Genomic DNA, 19,381 nt, shown 5'->3' with positions numbered 1-19,381 from the left:
GCTGTAGTCTGGTAAAACGAACGAAAAATTAGGAAATCATACGATTTTGCCATTTTAAAATAAATGTTTTTTTTAATCGCGCAATAATAAAAAAATAAAAAAAACATAAAATAGATAAAAACAGTATTTTTTTAAAGTATTTCTGTTTAAAATATACTTAAAAGATTTATGTAACTAAAATATAATTACTTTTAGACCGGCAGATTACGCCATTTCAAATTTAGACTAAACTTAGGTATCTGGGATCTCTATAAAGACTAAGTATTGAAGTGAAATTTGTTGTAATAATTTAAAGATAATAAGTTGAACATGAAAGTGGCCGAAACCAAATTTTAGTTTTTTGATTTTGAAAAGAAATACAAGCATTTTGAACCACATACATTTTTGTGACATTTTACTTTATTTCTACGTAAAATTATGTCTTCGGTAATACTTACTATATAAACCTTCATACCTGCCCTTACCAAAAACGATAAGGGCAGGTCTGAAGGTCATAAAAACGCTATTTTTTTTATGAAACCACGGTTTTTAGTATAATAGCATATCTTATAACATTTAGTTGTAAAATTATTTTTTAATGCCTAACAAATTTTTAACTAAAATATCTCTAAACTAGTAATTTTGACGCAATGCTTTTTCGCAGAATGCCCACGATATTTTCTATTCCTTTTCTTGAACAATGCATAACCTATACAATACATCACACACAAAGAATAAAATCACTAGATCCTCAACACAAAGACAACTTAAACAAATACAAACTAATACCCCTTTCGGACAAAGGGATTTTGAGTATTATTCAATTAAAATCTATAACCTACTTCCACTATCTATTAAAACAATTAGTAACGAGAAAATATTCAAAAAGGCCATATAAAATGGATAGTGGAGCTAGGTAGAAGTAAAATCAATTGTCTCATTCGCCCAAACCAATATTGAATCAACTGCTCCAGAAGTGTATAGCTTATGTTAGATTTTTGTTCTTTCATTATGCGTTTTGTAATATTAAATGATATAGATGTACATAAATTAATTATAAATATAAATATGTAGTGTTTAAAACTGTCTGAACATTTTGTTCATTATCTCTATTTATAAAGTTAGTCTTCTTTGTTTATTCTTAATTGTAAAAATATAAAAAAAAAAAAAACAAGTATATTGTTAAGTGTGATCGGCACGGGTAACCCAAGTGAGGTCACATTATTTTTATTATTAATTATAGTTTGTAAAATAAAAAATATGGATAAATAAATCAATAAATAAATACACATTTTTTCCCTTGCAACATTTCAAATTTACGCCGGCAATTTGAATACGATAATAAATTAAAAAGGTGGGTTATCCAATCATCTAACGTGTTAGCAACTCTTCAATTTAACTTTGAACAACTTAACGACGGACACGTAGATTTTAATATATTTCCCGTAATACCATTTCACTGTAATTTGGATAGTGATGTTGTGAAAAATTAAAATAAGAGATCTAATAAATCTAGACAAAGGGGATGAAAGAATATAAAAGGCCGAGAGAAAAGTTGGACATCGACTTCGTTAGCTGAATAGCTAAAGTTGAAGTTTGCGGTGATTGTAGGTGTGTAGGAGAAACCGGAGTAGGGGTGAGCAGAGGCACTGAATAACTCGCAGATAGGAAAGTGTTCGGAGAGATATCTTCAGACCAAGGAGAGTAGAATTGCTAGGAATATATTACCAAGAAGAATAAAGAAATGTTCGTCCGAACGGTTTTCCTTAATACAATCACGCAGATGTCTGATGAAATTTAACTCTTCATTGCATGTTTTTTTTTAACGTTTTTTAAATAAAAAAATAGGTGTACATTAAATTTTCTACATTATGCAATTATAATACTCATGGAAATATTCGGTATGAAAAAATCTGTTTATCTTTGATACATTTATTGGTGGATAGCGAGAAAGTAAATTTTTGCAATTTTAGGCAATTTACAGTGTTGCTTTGTTGACTCAAGTGGATTTATCAACAATATTTTGAGTTTATTTAATTTTTTTAGACAAGAACTGAATTCAACCCCCAGGGAGCTGTTAATATTTATATATCACAACAGAGATGATGAACATTTATGAGACAGGAATATAATAAATCTAGGCATCTGCTGGGCTTCTCAAAATTACACAACAGGCTTCTCAAACATTAAATTTTGTCGATAAATCTACCCGGGGTGCTATTCTGAACCACTCTCACGGTACGAAAAAATAGGTTTTCGCAAGTATTTTGTATGTAAATACACGAGATACTACTGCCGCGAGAGCGTTTTGAATACCAGCCCAGGACTGGTATCATGAACGCATTTGTAGCTCGGTATAGCGCGTATCTACATAATTAAAATACGCCGAATTGCGCTATGAATGTGTTCATAATACCAGTTCTGGTTTAAGAAGTATAAAAATTAAAAAATATTTTCAGGGGTTGCCTAGTATAAAGGTGAAATGATTCAATCAGATAAATCTCACCCGAATTCGTAAAGGTTTAACTTTGCGAAATTCAGCGGATGAAAGAATAATTTATTTATTAACGTATAGTCTGTTTATTACACATTATTTGAGACATAAGTCCCGATTCCATGGGACTCAAAGTCGTGTGTTGAGTTGGGACGAGCAATTAGTAGACACATGAGTATATCATAGTCAGTATTTTATAGGATCAGAAACATAACAATAATATAAATATATATATGGTATATCAATATGGTAAACAGTAAACTCAAACATTCGGAGGAATTGAAGGAATATAGTTAGAATATATTTAAATATGTTAAAATATGGGCAGAATGGTGAATGTTACACAGTGAGTAAAGTTGCCACATAAACCAGCTAATGATAGGTCATAAGCTCTGTAGATGCTTAGACTTTTATATTTCTTTCTCTAAAATGTACTTCATCTATGTTGTAATATGTTAATATTAACAGCTCCCTAGGGGGTTGAATCCAGTTCTTGGATACAAAAATTTGGACAAACTCAAAATATTGTTGATATAATAAAAATAACGAAAAATAAGCTACAGTAAACTCATTGCTTACGTTACATTTCTGTTATCATCAGTATAATCCAAACGCCTTTTCTCCCTGGTTCTTCGTGTACAAAGTATCCGCGTTAGTTATATAAAAATACCTCCCAAGAGTTCAAACTTTGAATACAAGTGTTGGATCAATTACTCAAATCAAGTCCGCCTCGTTGTGTAGTGGTTGACACTATCGCCTACCATTCTCGAGGCCTGGGTTCGATTCCTGGCAAGGTGGACGTAAAATGTTGATTTTCAAAGGTTTTTAGAACAGCAATATTTTTTTTCCAGGACAAGCGCCTATAGCGTAAGACTGGTCTGGTCACCTTACCTTTATGTAACTGATGATAAAACTACGCTTCATTTGGTTTATCAATGAAGTGTCCTATGCACCACTGGGTGCGGTAAGGGGGAAGATGATGGTGATGTTTAGGAACAAAAAGTTTTTAACGATTATTTGAGTATGTCCAAATCTTAAACAATTTAATCCTCTAGAGGTCATAAGCAAATTGATATGGAAAAAATAAATTTTAAAATTTATAAATAACCTCGAAGTCCTAGACTTCTACATAATAAGATATATTCCCTCCAGGAAAACATGTCAAATAAATGTACTGTTTAATTTAAGAAAATGTGCGAGAAAACCGTTCTTTGCCCAAAGTTTGAAAAGGTAGGTATAAAAAAGCATCAAAAGTTAATTGTAATTGAATATGTACATTTCGTATTTCCATAAAGAAATCAAAGATGAACAGGAAATAAATAAAGTTGAAAGTTTGAAAATAAGAAAAGAGGGATGTTTAGAAAGTTTAATTGTCTTCTTTAAGGCGTGTGAAAATTATATTAGAAATATAAACTACAGGAATAAAAGCGGGTGATCAGACATCAGACGTCCCACCATTACAAAGTCGTCCAAATCTACATTTTAAATTCTACAGTGAATTTTTGCCCATTGACATTTTTGCCGACAATGATGGCGTGACGCCGCGCCGCCTCATTTGCCTAAATATGTCCAAACACAATTTGAGTTTGGTCTCCTACGATGTTATCAAGAAAACTTCGCCAGAGACGTTGTCGACTTTTCAAATGAGCATTCAGGGAGCGAACTTATTATACAAAAAGGTAATTTAAATTTCAACGCGTGTAGAAAACTGTGTTCAGTTTGAGTTGCTCATTTGTCCCACTTAGTTTGAATAAAAACGCGTAATTTGATTTAGAAACTAGTGACCGACCAAAATTTCGGATTCGGCTAAAATTGGCCGAAATTTCGGCTCAACCGAAACCTGCGGTCGGGATGTGCCGGATTACGTTGGGCTGGAAAATTAGGAAATTGGAGATATTGGATTGTTGTCCATTCAAATAATTAGTTTCTCCCATGTCGTTCAGAGAGCTCCTTTGGGCGGCTTTTCTCGTTCGGTAACGGGAAACTTTTCCGTGTATGGCACCTTATGTCCTCAGATGCGGTGTGCGGTATGTGGCGGGCAAGCTATTGTATTGTCATTGTCTGACATAAAAATTAAAACTAGATTAATTTTGTGATTTGTTGACTATAGTAAGTAGTTATAAGATCTTTCGTATTTATATTTTTGTAATTCCTTTATAGTAACACACTCCTGAACACTTACTCCCACACTAATACACATCTACACTTATACCCGTATGCAGAGATAAAACTTAAGGTGAGGGAAGTACATTCTAATTTCAAATGCAGAGAATAACCCGAAGGTGAAGACAATAGAATGTACTTTCCTCACCTTAAGGTTTGTCTCTGCATACGGGTATTACTCTCATACAAATACATTGTCAACTGTTTGTTTCTTTAAAATAAATAAATTTAAAAAAAAATGGAAATAAGTTAAAATTCCTATGGCGTACATTGAAGAACTACATATACAGGTGTAAATTAAACCATGTCACATCCGAAACCACGATGATCAGTATGGTCAAGAAGACATATTAGCATATTTAAAACAATATTTAGAATGCAGAATTAAAAAAAAAAAAAAAAAACAAATGGTTGCTTTCTTCTGAAGGGGAGAAGCGAGGGGGGCGTGGCCATGTGGTTGATAGTGTATCAGACTCCCCCCTTCCCTCTCCTCGCTTCTTCCTTGCAGAAGTAAGCAACCATTTGTTTTTTTAAATATTTTATTTTTGTAAATTTTATTCGTTCTAAAAATTAATTTTAATGTGCCAATATGTCTTCTTGGTCGTACTGATCATTGTGGTTTCGGATGTGACAGGGTTTAAAGAACACCCTGTAGAATATATGTACACCCTGTATATGTTAAACCAAAAAGCGCCGAAAAATTGACAAATATACTAATTAAATTTATGGATCTTATTTCATTGTGAATTTAATTTAACATTTATTTTAATGAACTCGTAAGGGTTAGTAATAAAAAAAGCTTCATTTTAGGCGTTTTAAAGTGGCTTTTCATGTATCGAAATAAGTTGCCGAAACAGCAGCCGAAATTCGATTTCAATCGGAATGTATCTCATCATAACCATTATTTTCTGGGTGAGTATTAGGTACTGGCTGATTCCAATTAAAAATTCTCACCCAAAAACCGTTGCGAAGTGGTTAGCTCGTTCTCCTACCGGTTTTAGGGACCTGGGTTCGATTCGAGGCCCTAAAAAAGGAGAAAATACAGTGCCCTATGCACCACTAGGTGCAGAAAGATGAATGATAATGATGATGACTAGGTTCAAGACAACATTTCGGAAAACAAGATCTTACGATATGCCTATTGTCATTGTATAAAACATTAATTTTAAAGAGCCCGTACCTTTTTGCCTGCCACTTGTAATGGAGAGTGTATACAGTAGGTAAGAACAACGTGCAATATCGTGGACGGAAAAACTTGAAATGACGTAGGGGAGAATGTGTAAATTTAAAAAAGGAAGGGAACAGAATGTTACGAAAACAACATATTTGTATATTTTTTTAATGTATAAATAGTAATAAATTTTAGTTGTACAGTACCTGCATTACGATAATTCGTAATAATATATTATTTACAAAAACCAGATTTTTATTCAAAATTCCCATTTTCCTTTCTTAAATAATTTACACTTTGTTCCTTACAGCTTTTTAAGTTTTGGGAGACAACATATTTAGCAATTTTTTTTATTATTATGTATTATACATTGGTACCAACAAGCGCAAGTCGATGTCGGTGTTAAGTATTTTCCCGATTAATTGCAAAATAGTATTTAAACAAGAGCAAAATAAACAAACCATGAAGACATTTCTCTATTGGAGTAGGCAGAGAGAACAGAGCGGCATATCACTGTGTCTTTTTCTATCTCTCTAAATAATAATTCAATTCTTTTTTGGTTTGTTTTTGTACTATTGAGTCTTATATGTCCCCATTCAACACAGGGTTTTCAGTGGCATGGACTTTATGTGCTATTATTATTATTATTATTTTTATTATTATATTGTAGATGGGGTCAGTGCTAAATAAGCTCCTGACGTCACTGCGACCTGAGTAAATCTATTATGACGGGTTCCCGTGAGTAAGTTCCCGCTCTCCAAACCTAGGCCTTTTAAGAGCCTGGCCTACAGAGTTGAAGGCGAGTGTTCTCATATTGCTAAATCTCCTCTTCCTTGCCCGAGTCCTTAAAATAAAAGGCTATATTTGGAAGGGGGCGAGTGCTCTCACATACTCAGGTTTAATCAATGGTCCACCGAGGAAGGGCTCCTTTTGTAAATATAATGTGTATAGGTGTTTCATCGTCTGCACTGTAGAACATACTTTTAGAAGTTTCAGAAATGTTTATATTAGCGAGGTATATTCAATATGCAGTACAAAAAAAACATATTTAATTACTTATTCCTTAAGTTGCTAAAATAAGAGTTTTATGAAATATTTACATTTTAATGATAGTTGTAATCTTATTTACAAGGAAAGATCGAAGTATGAACTGAAAAAAGGGAAATCCGACACCGGGTAAAGTAAGAACAATGCGTGATAGGGGTGGGAAAGGGGCAGCCTGTCCGAGGGGAGATTATTACAAAATAATTATAACATCCCTAACTGCGCGCGGAACAAGAAGAAATTTGATAAATGAACCGGGAGTTGGAGGCCACGAGGGCGCGGGTATAAGGGAAGGGGATGAAACGCCGACGCTATTTCTCCCTTGCTTTTTTCGGCCAACTATGACGACAATGGAATCTTTAATTGCTTTTTTTCACCACCCGTCCGCGGATTAAGTGATTAATTATGTACAAACGTGAAGCGCCGCTGGATTTGTCGGCAGCGAAAGGCGCAAGAATGGGACAGGTCGAGTGTTAAATTAATCTTTCTCGGGTTTCTATGCCGCGCGACACCGTCAATGGGTATATCGGCCAGAATGGCTGAAGAGGGGGTTAAGATTCTTTCTTATACTTTCAGTCGCCTGTCATTCGAGAGAGATATTTCCTCCCGCGATTTTATCACCGAAAATGTATCCGAAAAATCAAATTGAGCTCCGCTCGTCGAGGCGTCGTAAAAAACTCGTAAATTGAGAAGATCGACAAAATATTTCAATGAAAAATGACCGAAAGAAACAAAGTGAAAAAAGCGTTTTAATTTCAAATAATACTATTACGAATACGGTACTATAATGATTGTATTAAAGGAACCGTAGACACACTGTTCAGTGTTATTATAGAATTTGTTGAACTCGTTACAAGTAATGTGTGGTTCAGTGATCTAGTTAGCGTGAGGGTAATATTGTAACGCTGTAATATCATCGCGGCACAATGTGCGGCGAGAAAAGTTACCCCAAATTATCTTCAGTAAGTTTTTTCCCTCTTGTAAAAAAAATACCGCAAATCCGATGTAAACACGTCGTTTAATTTGCACTTTCGCCCTCAAAATGATCGTCTGGAAAGTGAAAGGTCCAAAACGTTAAAAAAGTAAAAAAGGGAAATCTTTTCTCCCAAGAAACATGCTTATACTTTCATTAATATTAAACTAGGCCAGATTTTATCCGGTGGGATGTTTTTTGAGAATTTCTCGGAAGGTAATGTTCCAGTTATTTGGTGTGAGAGCATATCAATCAACTGGCTGCAATGGACGCGGACGGCCGTGATTTTTTACTTCAATATTTTTTTAGAAAAAAATCGATAGTACAAACAAACTGAAGATAAATTTAGGTTCTCTTTTTTGTTCATTATTTTTTTAATTATAAGGTATTTGAAATAGAAAGCTTTCAAATTTATTGAATGCAATAAAATAAAATTGAATTACATGACCTAATGAAATTTCATACTACATAAATCAAATCAAACTGGCAATTCGAACAACAAAATAATGTAAAACATACAGATTAATAAAAAGTTTATCTTACCATCTATAGAATCATCTAGGATATTCGGATTTGGCTCACAAAGTTACGAGCACTATCCCGAGAGCCCCCTCCCGCTTATTACCTTATTACTAAATAATTTGTGGAACTTTACGACGAATATAAAATATATCTAAAGCTCTCGAACATACTTGTAGTTTCACTATCGTTTCGTCTCATAGCGGCGAAATTTACCCGAAATATTTCAAATTATAATAGCCGTAACAAAATAATCAACAATTAACAATAAAAATATTGTCGATAAAAACTATAAATTAATTCAAAAAGTTCTTATTTTAATTGGGCAATATATTAATCTATTAGCATTCAAACGATCTTCATAACTATATACATTATAATTTTGTATATATTTTATAAAATTCTAGCTAACTACTGAATCCTACAATGAACAGGTATTGGCGGTGTGTTCTGCTCGGTGCTCTGTACAAATTGGCCCAATAGTTCTGTAATTAACCTCAACATTCCCAATCCCACTGTTGGGGCTTCATCTAAAATGCGCAGCACTGCATTGAGTAAGGGTCATCATTGGGTGAAACTCGTAAAGTATTATAGAAGATATCACAATCGAAGAAATTCAAAAGGATGTTGTCGGTACAACGGAGAACACAAGATATTATCGCGAATTTTTAAAGTTCAGTTCGTAAAATTAAGAGTCGATAGTAAAAAAGGGATACGCGAACATTTAGACAGGTAGCGATTAAGACAACAAATATTAAGTAAAAACGGAGTTAACCTAACATAAACATATAGTATAAACTAACGGCAAATATATAGTAATGTAAGAGACAATTGACTATCAGCATTTCAACTAACTACGCATCGACCACAACTCGCGCGATGCTGACACCTACGTTTTCGTATGTATATATATATTTTCCCTACCCACGAATCTTGACCCGTTTCCTTAATAACGCGCGTAAATGGTAACCAAGCTAAGCTTCTGACAAACGTTCGCAGTTCAGCTGTTGCGTCAGCGAGCTGACGGAACTTGACACAACCATTCGACAAGCGATACCTAGTACTCGAACAAACCACGGCAGTCGATCCTACTCGGCGACGCGCGGTGGTAACTGTTTGAATCGCGGCGTTATCTAATGAACTTCGAGAACAAGAACATAAGAGATTAGCTATTGGCCTACATTCAGTGTACCCAGGAGGGGGCTACCGAGGGCGCGAGGGAGTAGGCGGGGGGCCTCTGCTGCCCCAAGGAGTCCTCGCTGCCCGTCACGCCCCCCGAGGGCAGGGAACTGGGGTACCCCATTTGTTGCTGGTTCTGTTGCTGGGCTTGCTGTTGTTGGAGGTTCTGTTGCTGGTGTTGCTGTAACTGGTGTTGGTGGTGTTGTTGCGGGAAGTTGAAGTCGAGGGAGCCATCCATTGAAAGTTCGTGTTTTATGACCTGCAAATAAAGAAAAAGAAAAGGCTGAAAAACGAGAAAAAAATGAGACAGATGTGCCATCTATTCTGCTCTCTTAGGGACATTCCGGATATTGCCACTCTCAGAAGTGTGTACTTTATTATATTTCAATCCACTGCATCCTATAGAATAATTGAATGGGAGACAACTCTTCCTAAAATAAGCATTAACACACTTCTGGTCGAACAATAAGGAGGGATCTCAGCAAATTGTCATATCCAAAGCCCGCAAGACTTATGCTCAGAGGCACATCTCCTTCATTGTACCGAAAGAGTTCGATATTTCGGAAGAGCGTATTAAATACAATACCTATTTCCAAAAGATGAATTCAGGATTGGGTTTCCCTTGGCAAGAGAAATTTGAGTAGGAAACTCCTTGATGATTTTTTAAATATTTGGGTTTGTTTCATGTAAATCAAATGTTTTGTCTTTGTTTGTTCTTTTTCTATCGACGTACAATCTAATATATTTTAATAATGTTTCTTATTTTGTATACTATTTATTGTGATATGTTAGACTTTAGTCCCATGGAGTTCGGACTTATGTCTCGAAAATTGAAAATTAAATATATTACTGTGAATAAATAAATAAATCCAAATCGTTCAGCGGTGTAATAAGCAAACATAGTATTAGGTGTAGTATATTTACCTCATCTACATTGCAGTCGAAAGCTCCATGCTCAAGAGTTTCGATATTAATGTTAAGGTCATCAAGTAGAGCGGTATTATTTAGTACTCCCATGAGCTGTCCCATCATGGTAGATCCAGGGACTAGAGCTTCCTGCTGGGCTCCCATCAAAGCCCCATTTAGCATAGGCGATTCTTGACCTGAAAACAACACCAAAATAGTGTAGGTATATAGAAAAAGAAAAACCATTACCATCAAAATCCAATTAGGCACTTGGATCTCATCGGAGAAGTATTAATATTAAAATGATATACTCCATAGATTAATAAACAATAGTTTTTTTCGTTAAACTTGAATACACAATAATGATTTATTAATGGTCTAAGCAAATAACGAGTCATTTACGAGTAGCCACACTGAGTTTGCTGGTTGCAATTGTTCATATTATGGACAGATAATTAGGACTCCTATTCGACAAAACATTTCTTATAAATACTATCTCGATGTCAGTAATACTACTGACCATTCTTAGGTTTTTAGGATGCTGGTTGCATTTTTACATGTTGGGCGTGTGTTATATTCGTAACAACAAACAGAAGATGGTCACTTCAATGCTCCGGAACGTCGACAACGAATATAAATTATCCACCCAGAAAAACGAATTCAATATCAAATTCAAATTCATTATGTCTATACATTCATACATTCATTATGTATGTCAAGGAGTAATTTAAAATATTAAGTTTTAAACGAATTCAATATCAAATTCAAATTCATTATGTCTATACATTCATACATTCATTATGTATGTCAAGAAGTAATTAAAAATATTAAGTTTTAAAAAACGGGTTAAGCGTCCTGAATTTTCGGAGCTGTATACCCCTGTTTTTGTTTCCGGAAGCCGTACGCAAATGATCATACATACCATGCGTTCTGGCCAATTGCCTCCCGTATTTGCTTGTATTGGTTGCTCACGAGCACAAACTTTTTGGAAGTTTGGATCGCAAGTATAGGAAGACGCGGATAGTCATGCATGGTTTGCGTTGGTATTAGTAAGTCAGTTTCAACTCTGTCAACTATAATTTTGTATGTAGTTTTCCTTCGACTTCTCTAGACGAAATGATGCAGTTACTGAAGAGCCTGTCGCAACCCTGAACCGATTAATAACGTGCTAGGGTTTACGAGTGCACAAATCAACATTAAGGTGCAGATAATTAGCACAAATCGTTTAAATTATTGCACTCTAAACTTGCAGTCATTCTTGACCTAGTTTGTCTGCCAAAGACCAACCTTGCATCATATCCGTGAGGTGTTGGCTGGACATGAGCGATCCTGGGGTAAGGGGAGTTCTGGGAGGAGAGCAAGAGGAAGGTCTCCCCCTGAGGTACGCAGCCCCTCCCGTCTCCGATGGGTAAGAAGGAGACACCTGTACAGATGACGGGGACATGCTCTGTGGAAGAGAGTTTATTTATTTTATTTAAGGAACACCTATAAATTTACTATTATGATTATTATTAAATAGTACAAGAGCTGCTTCTACTGTGGTCATCAAATCTATTATTAAACCCAGCAACGAAAACCGCACTGGTCACTTCTTAGGAAGACTGTTCGAATTGTTCAAGACTCGGTTAGTCAAGAAGTGCTTCGCGGAGTTGAATATCTTGAAGTCTTGTTATTTATCACTGTTGCTGAGCCTTTTGTCAGTTGTGGTGCAAAAAAAAATCTACCCACTAGTCATAACGATGCTGAGAGAATATCCTCACCAACACACCTTTATTAAGACTTTGCTCATTAAAACACCTTCACCAACATTCACACAACTGAGCAAACAACTATTTTTATTTATCACCAAATGTTTTTTTTGTTGTATTTTCACATATTTGTTGAAATACGAAAATTAGAGAAATTCGTAATTGACAAACTAGCTAGATTTTTAATCACAATAAAATGTATGCACTACATGTAAATTAGGCTGTAGATTTCTTGGTCAAACATAAATAAATAAACATTTTGGAGATCTTTATTATTTTTAATGTGTTAATGTAACAACCTTTTTTTATGAATATTGTTTTTAATTTGTTAATTTTTATGGTTTTTACATTTTGACTATATTAGAACGAGGTTATTTACCCTAGTTAGTCAAAGCAATTTTATATAAGTGCATAATTTTATGCGTAAGATAATATGATAAATAAATAAACTGTTGGCTGGTTGAAAAGTAATGTATCATCTCAACGATATAGTTTTTTTTTCTTAATTTTAAACAAAGTTAAAAATACATATACATGTTGTTTGGTATAAAAATTACAAGGTTTGATTAACAACATTTTCAGATGCTTAAAAAAACATGTTTTAATGTTACGATTGATTTAAAAAACGTTGAAAAAAATCGTGTCAAATCAAGATAAAAATGCACGTATTTTTATTTCATTGAATATGGATTAAAAAAACACCTCTCCGTGATGCATAGGACGGTGCATACACCCGCAGGGCTGCAGGCCGTGAAGACTACAGCCGTGGGTGATGAAGCTCCGGCCGTAGGCTGCGCCCCCAGGGTACGGGGGTAGAGGCCCCGAAGGGCCGTTGCTTAAGCTGCTAGGAAACCTGAAAATTAAGGAAACCATCGACTCCTGTTTTTAAGAGGTAAACCATGAATACCAACTATTCAAAATATTATCATTATTTTTTTGTTAAATAAGAAACGTAAGTAAAGTTTAACAATTAGTTCTATAATAAAATAACAGAAACTTCTGCATTTTGAGAAAAGGGTGTTCATTTACCCAAATTCTATCGAAAAAAAGGATCTAGCGATTTTTTGTCAAAGGTAAATGATTTGTTTTGTGTTACAGAAATATAATAAAATGCAGATGAAATGTTTTTTTTGTTGATAATTTCAAAGTCTAAGGGCCAGATTGACCCAAAAAATTTTAGTGACGGGTCGCACAAGCTTTCAAGAGATACAAAAGTATACGTAGTAAATGTATTTACATATAAAGATTTTTCGACTAAATATATAGATTTTTTTTATTACAAGGTTGAATGAAAAAAACTGCAATATCGTAATAAACTTGCCCGAGTAAACATTTCTTGATTTTCCATATTACAGTATTTATAACTAGTGTATTTTTTGCTGCTGAGTAAATAAACAACCGTAAAAAAGAGCCCATAATTTATCAAAACAACGTATTCCTAAATTAATAGGTATTCTAAATTAATGTTATAAACAGTACCGAGGGCAGCAAAAAACAGGTTCGCGAGCGGCATGCGGCCCGTAGGCTTTGGCTTGGATCAGCTCAGTTCGCACCATAAAATAATAATCCGCAAAATATATCAAATATACATAAAGTATTTTTGTTTATGAAAGACAAATATCGAAAAACGAAAAAAAAACGATTGAAATGAATTATTATCATCCGTTTAGATTATAAATCCATGTTTCGAGAATTTTACGATAGAAAAAAAAACACCTTTGATTTTAAAAATACAAACACATTGAATATAGGTAGGAAGTGAATGGATTAGTTTAGTTTATTTAAACAACACTTAATTTAATTATCAAATATATGAACACTTAAGTTAAACACATTTAATTAAGGTTCCTACTTACAAAATAATGAGTTGATGGACTGTTAATACTTGAATGATAGAAATGAAAGGAGTATTAGGACATCAGCAGGTTTTGTAAATCGAGTTTTGTATTAATGCATTTATTAAACAGTAATTTGACACGACAACGCTAAATAAAATACAAATATGCAGTTTGTTTATTACATTCACATCCATAGTTTTAAAATGTATTATATTGTCATATTTGAAAATGCGGAGTAAGCGAATTGGTATTTAAAATACAAACATGCAAAATATGTAATAAATTTAAAATGAAAATGCGTAAACATGTCACGAACAATAAGATCAATGAATTTTACAGTAATTTTATTAATACGGGAAAAGTAGAAGTATTTGAAATATGCAGTTGACAATGTGTACTTTAAAAGAAAAAGAGTTGTCAGCAAATAATCTTCAATGTTTTGTGTACATGTGTTGCGGAGCGGCGATCAAACCAAAACATGTACGCATGCGATTCGATTCGACATGCATGATTACAAAACTGATTGAATGCAATATTGAGTGAACTTCATGCAGCGTGCAAATACTAACAATACGGTAGAGATAATACACGGGATGCGGATGATGGACATATTTCTTATCGGCCAAGTGACTATACTTACGAGTTGAGATAGGGATCACTTCCCTGAAGGTTCATGGCGTCCGCCAAGTTCCCGGCCAGCTGGTCTGCCCCGGCGGGCGGAGGGTAGTCCTGGGATCCCCAGTCGTTTTCTCCTCCGAATACGGAGGGGATGGGGGACAGCCTCCCGCAAGATGACGCGTTAGAGGACGCCCTCGCGCGGTATTCTCCGCCCAGGGGGGACAGTCCCGAGGATGGCAGGAAACCACTCTGGGCAGAGCTAGTTCCGCATACCGATAATCGCGCGAGTGCGGTGTTTTTGTCGGGGTGAAGATTCCGTCCACAGAGCATCACATCGCGGGAGTTGTAGAAGACAACGCGACGACCAGAAGCGGCAACAAAATAAAAAGAAACAAAACAAAAATGCAATACTACTAGTAAATCAAATACTTACAAAAATAATATATTCACTCATTGTGTGAAAACTTTGTGCTCGCGCAGTTACTGATATATTGGTTTATTTGAGAAATGTGTTTGTATGTTAGTGTGTGTATGAGCTTTTACCCACTAAACAAAGATACCGGGATATATGTAAGTTAAAATCGGTTTGTTCTACCAGTGTAATGCTTATTTGTGATAAATATAAAACGGTCAAAGTAATGAATTCAGATATTATGATTAGCAGATTAAAGTTTAAATTAATATGGTATGATCTAGCGAAAGTATTATCTGTGACTAAATAAAATCGTGAATAAAAAAATGACCGCTATGTAATAAAAATAGTCGATTAAAAATAACTACAGTATCGCACGAAGTTTTCAAAGGATAAGAAAATAAATATAACCTTAAAAAATATCAACTGTAAAAAACATGCAAAAATCCTAGCACCTTTTACTCTTAAAATCTACAGTGCAAATCATATTTAGTTTCCTGAATATCCCAGACACATTTCCCGACGATACGGTTGCATTACCTACCTGAAATGTCGCCAGTCAAGGTATGTTTAAGCGAAGCTACTTTCGAAGGAAATTGGTAAACTAAATCAAACGAAAACAAGGATCCCTGTGTTCGGGGACAAGACTCAAATATTCTGACGGAGAGGGAAATTGATTGGCTAAGAGGAAGCCGCGAGATGAAAAACGTTCGCCGTGGGTCATAGTTTTTGTCGGGATCTAGAGGTATTGTTACAGTTCAAAGGTGAATTCGTAATATTGCAAAAGGTGGGCGGGAAAATGGTTCGATTGAAATACAAATAATTTACATTCCTCTTCAAAACGATAATAAAACAGCTTGAAACCAAATAAACTATTTTTTTGTTTTAGTTTAGGGTTTTTAAAATGAGTGTACTATTTTTAACGATATTTTAAAAATCGTTTCGACGCTACTGTGCGTTTTCATAGATTGATTTTATTTTATTCCCTCATTTATTTTAACTTGTAACGTCACCTACAAACCTTCTAGTTTTTCTACAAAACCTGCAAAACTTCCCCAAACAAACTTGCATGACTGGCGAACTAATTTGTGAATGATGACAATTAGGTGTTTAATTAAATGTCATTAGTGTCATTATATAAGTATTTCAATTAAAAAAATTGTACGCTTCAGAGAAGTTTCGCGGCATAATTTAATGTTCAAATTGTAGGTAGCACTAAACTTTGTAATTGAACGCAAGTTATACTATTATATAATAGTAATGAATACGAACATATTTTATAATTATGCGTACCTATTACGTTTGTCAAGAGTATCGAATAGCGATATTTCCATTGACGTTGAATGGTTAGCCTTGGGATAAAGGCCTTGACGTGCAAATAATGACCTCATTGAATAATATTTTTGATTGATTGTGTACTTATGGAACACGCAAATTAAATATGCAAAGTGTACAAACTCGAACTTAACAAATAAGGGCAATCGCGATTTTAATTCATAGAGAGAATAAATTATTAGCGGTAAAGTTGGTGATGTATATACAACTTTGATATAGAAAACTTGTTGAAATCTTTAATATTAATTAGTTTTTCACACGAAAACTGTAAAAAAACGTTGTATTTTCGACGCGAGGATAAAATTTAAGGTTAAAGTCATATTTTGTTAGAATGACGTATAAAAATGATTTAATTATTATTTTCACGAGCCCAATAAACTACATAAACATTGAATAAAAATTAATTTGAAAGAGATCTGAACACAACTAAAACTGTTACCTTTCCTAATATTTCTACTTAATGCCATTTTGATGTATACCGTTTATCCAAAAACAAATTGATTACATTCTAAATTCTACCGATTCTAAAAATCTAAGGCATAAAACTAAACTGCTTACTCTATAAATGCAACGTGTGCATTAAGTCAACTAAAATTTATGAGCAGCAAATAACTTATGAGTGTCTACTGATGCATAATATATTGTATAAAACCGACACAAGTTATTTTTTTTGTGGAAAATCCAAGAAAAAGCGAATATTTTACATGTTGTTAAAAATCAAATCACGACAATTAGACGGATGACAGTATTAAATAGATTACGTTCAATTATTAATATACGCGAAGATGGATACTCAAAATACGCGTTTAGAAAGCAGGGCAGATACGAAATAATTTAAAGTTGCACATATTTAATTCGTGACAAAAAACGTCTCAAATCAACTACACGCAGGACATTACATTTATCATGTGCGAAATTATCAAATTGCCTGATCGTTCAATGTCTTCATTAGAAGTATGTACGAGTATGTATGTATGTTTCATACAAATAAGATGATAACTTACAAAACGAAAGATATAATATTTCACGATACAAGTACCTACTTAGGTCTTACAAACATGCATGTGAGAAAGAGATACAAATATTCCCTTCGTTTATTAATTTTTGAGTTTTATCGACAGTTTGATACTTCAAAATGAAGGCACCATCATAACTTTCTCTTGTCCGCACCAAAGGCGCATCGGACATTGGATTGATACACCAATCGCAATGTATTTCCATTATTTGTTATGTAAAGGTAAGATGGAATTATGAAATATAGCGATATTAAAACTCCTTTTTAAATAAATAGTTAAAGTCGGGATTCGAACCGAATATCTAATGCACGGCAGGTAAATGTGTTAAATATTAGACCACGAGGCATACTGAAGGCAATAACTAAAGGGCTGCGCTCTTAGGATATTTGACGATTTGACAGTCAAAATGTAATTCGTATTATTATTAAACGATAATACTATTTGGATTTTCCAACAAAAGAGATAACTCATTTGATTTTCATTATTTTCAAAGAAGGGTTGGGTTTAATTTAGTTACTATACCTGTGAATGGGTGGAGAGTCCGGGAACATATCGAGACCTTCAGAAACTGAACTACTCGGGCTGGGTGTTGTGTCTGCTGTTATTCCACTTCTCATAGCTTCCACCTGTATCAAATGGTGTTATTTTTGTATTCAACTTACATAAAACATTCGAAAAATTACTCAGCCATCAGTTTATCACCGTTTTAAAGCTATTATCCGGCTTTTACTCAATGTAAAGTAAAAAAAATCCGGTATCCAGGCGGAATTAAGAATACATTTCTGACTAACCTTTTTCTTGGCTCGTCCCCTGCGCTTCTCGAACTTAGATGTCTCCATAGAGGCGGCGCGCCTGCGCACTGACTTGCCTGGTTTGGCGTCAGGGTTTATCATCCACCAAGAAGATTTGCCCGTGCCCTCATTCTGCACGCGCATAAACCGGTTGTGCAGAGAGAGGTTGTGACGGATGGAATTCTGGAAATAAATCAAATAAAAACATTAATACGGCAGTTATTTGTGAAAGAAGCATTAGTAAGCTATTGGAAATCAGAAGATAAAGTCAGTTCACAAAAAGGTCCAAAATCGATCTACAGGAATCACAAATTCACACGAATACTGCTATCCCAGAGAAATTATACCTTTCTGGCTCCTAGAATTTCCGACTGTCTTCCAACTTACATAAAGTAAAAAACAAATAAAAAATATATTGTCAAATGGTTGCCACGAATGAGGAACGACGTATTAATATGCAAGCTTCGATTCGTGATATGATTATTATTTCAACTCAAAAGTATATTTTTAGTGCATTATGTGCGCTCATTTTATTGTTGTTTTAATTATTCTGGAGAAACCAACAATATTTTGAGTAGATCTAATTTTTTGAAGACAAGAACAGGTTTTAACCTCCTTGTGAGTTATTAATATTTATATATTACAAAATGGATGAAGAATATTTAGAAGGAAATACAGAAGTCTAGGCCTTATGACCTGTCATCGGCTGGTTTAAGTGGTCACTTTACACACTGTATAACATTCACCATTTTGCCCCTGTTTAAACATCCATATTCCTTGAATTCTTCCATCTGTTGATCTTTGTGAAGTTAAGGAGCTGAAACCTTTATTGATACGGGTGACATTCTGACCGAATTATTTCACCTACGTACAACGCCTGATTTTTTTTTTATTTCATCACTTTTTCAGACAACTAGCCCTAACTAATTAGCCCTAAGTAGCGCAAGTTAATTAAATAAAAGATTGTGGAAGTATTTTTTTTCCTTTTGCTTTTATTAAAAAGTCGTAAAATAAGCATTAAAAATATAGATTTAAGGGTTTATTTACGGTATTTTCTAGGCATTAAATATCTGGTGACAATTTCAGTTTTTACTGTTAATCTAATTCTCATCCCTCGTTCGTAAAACTACCACCAATTATTGGCAGCGTAAAAACTTGCGCAATAAATGATCGTAAATAAAACTATTCTGTTCAG

At 34.3% G+C, this 19,381-nt stretch overlaps 1 protein-coding gene across 2 annotated transcripts in view; it reads right to left on the bottom strand.

The window, feature by feature from the left end:
* The window catches only part of LOC148284079 (forkhead box protein O-like), a 40,941-nt gene extending 22,576 nt beyond the window's left edge, over positions 1 to 18,365 (bottom strand). Inside the window, exons 1-7 of one of the 2 annotated variants that reach the window (XR_015825409.1) lie at positions 18,187 to 18,365; positions 17,918 to 18,021; positions 14,655 to 14,891; positions 12,879 to 13,029; positions 11,716 to 11,875; positions 10,447 to 10,625; positions 8,368 to 9,781 (exon numbers count right to left, since the gene is read on the bottom strand). Coding sequence is in view for 1 of the 2 variants with exons in the window: in XM_088242696.1 (XP_088098822.1) it covers positions 9,527 to 9,781; positions 10,447 to 10,625; positions 11,716 to 11,875; positions 12,879 to 13,029; positions 14,655 to 14,891; positions 17,918 to 18,021; positions 18,187 to 18,330 (1,230 nt within the window). In the remaining variant the exon portion in view is untranslated. The remainder of the gene's footprint in view (positions 1 to 8,367; positions 9,782 to 10,446; positions 10,626 to 11,715; positions 11,876 to 12,878; positions 13,030 to 14,654; positions 14,892 to 17,917; positions 18,022 to 18,186) is intronic. The other variant, XM_088242696.1, reaches the window with a different exon arrangement.
* Positions 18,366 to 19,381: the final 1,016 nt, after the last annotated feature.

Source organism: Micrasema longulum, unplaced genomic scaffold (assembly GCF_059751315.1).
Source record: "Micrasema longulum isolate JH-2025_06_02 unplaced genomic scaffold, ASM5975131v1 h1tg000158l, whole genome shotgun sequence".
NCBI lineage: Eukaryota > Metazoa > Arthropoda > Insecta > Trichoptera > Brachycentridae > Micrasema > Micrasema longulum.
Note: the sequence above shows the minus strand (reverse complement) of the source record. Positions and strands in the feature narration are given on the sequence as shown.